Raw genomic sequence first — 3,595 nt, forward strand, 5'->3', positions numbered from 1 at the left:
CACACACACACACACACACACACACACACACACACACACACACTGAGCACAACTCTCTTTCTCAGCCACACAGAACTGGTCATCAGTCCTGAATAGTTGATTAACAAAGATGCTATTTTAAATTTAGGTAAACTATATCCACTAAAACTCTTCACGACAACCATACACTAACATTTTTAAACAAAATGACCAAATAACACAGCAGTCGTACATTTTAAAATGGTTGCTAGCATTAGCACTCATTAAGCTAACTCTAAAAAATGTGTTGATACTTTCTGACCAAAATAAATCAGTTCAGCTCACTCTTTTTAATTTGTATTTGACAACATTGAAACAGTTTTTTGTGCACTTTCTGAACCAAATTATTTAAATAATTCGCGGTTTATGAGCTAAACACTAAATAATCATATTGTGAAAAAGAATAAAGGTCATTTGGGGAAAAATAAAGCACATATGAAGTAAAAAGAAAAGCTGGAATAAAATACAAACTCAGCAGGAGGAAGTATCTCATCTTCTGTCAACAAAAAGTTCATAGCCTCCATTGTTTTTCTCCACATATGCTAGTGATGTTTGCACAGAGCCTGCCTCATACACACATTGATGTTACATTAGGAGTGTGAAGTGAAGCAGAAACAGGATCTCTGAGGATGAAACATGTATGGGAACGAGTTGGAGGGATGAATGGAAACTGTGAGCTCATGATATGGTGATGATAAAACAACCTGCAAAGCTCCAAATGGTCATGATATAACTGAAAATGGACCTGCAACAATAATTAGGGCTTCATCACTGATGTGTGAACAAATTATGGAGACAGGTTGATGAAGGAGCATGAACTCACATGCTCTTCCAAGTAAAGAAGGCATGGCACCGTTTACAACCTTGTTTTTATTTATTCGGCTGTTTTTAAACCACCTACCAGGCCTATCTTGTTTGCTAGTCCTCTCCACTGTGTTTGCAGAAAAACAAGAGAAAAGAGACAGGAAGGAAAAGGGAACAGACAAAAAAAGTGTCTTATTTAGTGTCAAAAGCATGATGGGAAAGAGTGGAGGCAGGATGGAGAGAAGGGAGGAGGCTCAGGTGAAACAAGGATAGGAACAAAGGACAAGCAAAGCACAGGCTCACAATGATGTGGGAGTTCACAACCACTAGTGTGTGTGTGTTAACACTTAGTGTATGTGTGTGTCTGTGAGTGAAACATGGCACATCTGCAGTGGAGATAAAAGTGCTCACAGTTCTGTTAAATGTCAGGGTTTGGGATGTATAAAAACAGGCACCAATAATTCATTTCAAAACTTTCCTCATATTTAATGTGTGTATCCTGGAAGTCCTGCGTGCACACGCTGAACTTTTTAATTCAAACACACCTTTCAGAGTTCTTGGTAGGAGTCTATCAGCAGACAAGGTAATAATAATCAGTGAGAACAAAAGGTCTGATTTTCTTGGGGTGAAGTTGTTCTTTATGTGGACGTGTGTATGGCATCATTCTTACTTTAAATGAACTTCCTAACCATCATCAGCTTTCTAACAAACACCCAAATGTTTTGGGCAATAAGTAATTGGTTTATTTGACCAACCTTCACTAAAAGCCCAGTCCAGCTGAAGAAACCAAGCCCACAGCCTGATGACACCACCGCTGTGTTTCATTATATGTGTGGTGTTCTTTTAGTGATGTGTTGTGTTGTTTGTGCACTGATAGAGAAATTGTGACCACAGTTTAGACTAACAGGGTGGTGGTGCTTACATGTCTTACACATGTTGTTCCTGCAGTGTTCTTGTAGGTCTCTGCTGTGACCGGCTAATATTTCTTCTTTGGAGAACTGGAGCAGTGTCCAGTCCTCAGTTACACACTGTCAAATATGTTCAACATTACTTTACTTTAGTGATGCTGAGGAAATGTTTTCTAACCTTCTCCTGAAAGAAGTCTTTCAACAAAAGGATTCTTTTGATGCTTTGTAAGAAACTTCGTATTCAATGAACTGAAGTCGATATTAAAAACCCAATTGTTAAATAAAATGGTTTGTAGAAGGAATTAAACCATACTACACCAGAATTCTGGATCTGAGTGAGGTTTATTGTCACTCAAGCTGACAGGAAACCAACACAACCTTCTTCAGTGCCTGCGTTCGCCCCCTACTGACCTACGGCTGAATCACAGGCATTCAGACAAAATCCTCAGCCACTGTCATCACAACGTTTGATTATGTGTTGTCACATATTTCGGACATGTAACTGAACTTATTTCAATCAAAACATAATAGATTAAACATTGTCAACATTACAAAAAGGAAAACCTAAGAATATAGTGTTGTGCTTTTAACATCAGTACTAACCTCGAATACCTTTGAGCTTTGTCAGCTCTCTGAGAACCAAGGCTTTTACTGGAGGACAGAAATGCCAGGAAAACACAACCGAACTTTATTTCATTTTAATCAGACTCACTCCAGCTGATGAAAACTATTCAGGGAGGCTGAAAGCTTTAATCAAATCAAAAATTCTCTAACAAAATTAATAGTTTAGAAATGTTCCAAGTTTTGTCAACAACTGTACTTTTTTAGTTGAATTGTACAGGACACACTGTGTCACATAGAAGGTGAGAAAAGTTGTAAAATGTTTACAACCTGGCACTGTAACAGTGATGTGTCGACTTTATGCATCCACTGTATCATGTCCCACATTCAATGCATCATCCCAGTAAATCATAACATTGTAGTTTCCCTAGGTTTCTCTTGTTCATTGTCTCTAATAAAATGTATAGAATCATTAAATGTTATGAAAATTGGTTTATGCTTCATGAATCCTTGTATTTGTGAACAATGCATGGCACTACTCACCCTAGACTTGGGACGGGAAGGGGACACCTGCAGAATAGTTCAAAGCAGACAGGAAAGAGGCTTTGACTTGGTGAGGAAAGGACAGAAGGAACAAGGAAAGAACAGCAGAAGGGAAGCGTGCACTAACATTGCCGGAGCACTTTGAATCTTCTGACGTGTGAGGCCTGTGAGTGTTAGAGAGGTGTTGCTCACTGTGGGCATTACTCACGATCGTGCGGAAGAAATGGACCACGGCATTCTCTCCTCCTCGTTTACGTGGTGAGGTCACGGATGCTTTCTGAGGGGCTGGAGAGAGAGCACCTCGGAAAGAGCCCTGGGGAAAGAAGGAAAGGAGCAGCAGAGCCTGTTACACGTGCAGCATGGCCCTTAACTGGCTCGGATGTTAGGATGCCATTCTCAGAATCTCACAGAACTGTTTTCGTTTCAATGTTTGTCAGGTTTGATCCCTTGCTTCAGTGCTCCACATGATTATTAAAGACTTTATTTACTTTTGAAAAGTTATGCCATAGCACCTATTTTAAATATGATTAGAAGATTTTAATGGCTGGTCTGTCTCGGAGTGTTTCTTGGAAGGGTCTCAAAAATTACTTATCAACTATCTCAGACTGCAGGTTTACTTGTGGTTCCTTGAGTTTCTAAAAGTAGAATGAGAGGCAGAGCTTTCAGTTATCAAGCTCCTCTCTTTGTCATGATTTTAGCATATTCTCTGCCAAGTCAAGTCACAGCCAAGCTCTCACTCATTGTCTCACCCCTCCCATCAC

General features: G+C 39.6%; 1 protein-coding gene across 7 annotated transcripts in view; it reads right to left on the reverse strand.

Moving 5' to 3' along the window:
* Window positions 1-3,595, reverse strand: part of LOC106529258 (myelin basic protein) — a 23,451-nt gene that overhangs the window by 6,766 nt on the left and 13,090 nt on the right. For 2 of the 7 annotated variants that reach the window (XM_014024613.1, XM_014024614.1), the window contains exons 2-4: window positions 2,962-3,147; window positions 2,835-2,861; window positions 920-949 (exon numbers count right to left, since the gene is read on the reverse strand). In XM_014024613.1, coding sequence (XP_013880067.1) covers window positions 920-949; window positions 2,835-2,861; window positions 2,962-3,147 — 243 coding nt within the window. The remainder of the gene's footprint in view (window positions 1-919; window positions 950-2,834; window positions 2,862-2,961; window positions 3,148-3,595) is intronic. The other 5 variants (XM_014024615.1, XM_014024616.1, XM_014024617.1 and 2 more) reach the window with 4 other exon arrangements.

The sequence above is a fragment of the Austrofundulus limnaeus genome, unplaced genomic scaffold, assembly GCF_001266775.1.
Source record: "Austrofundulus limnaeus strain Quisiro unplaced genomic scaffold, Austrofundulus_limnaeus-1.0 Scaffold431, whole genome shotgun sequence".
NCBI lineage: Eukaryota > Metazoa > Chordata > Actinopteri > Cyprinodontiformes > Rivulidae > Austrofundulus > Austrofundulus limnaeus.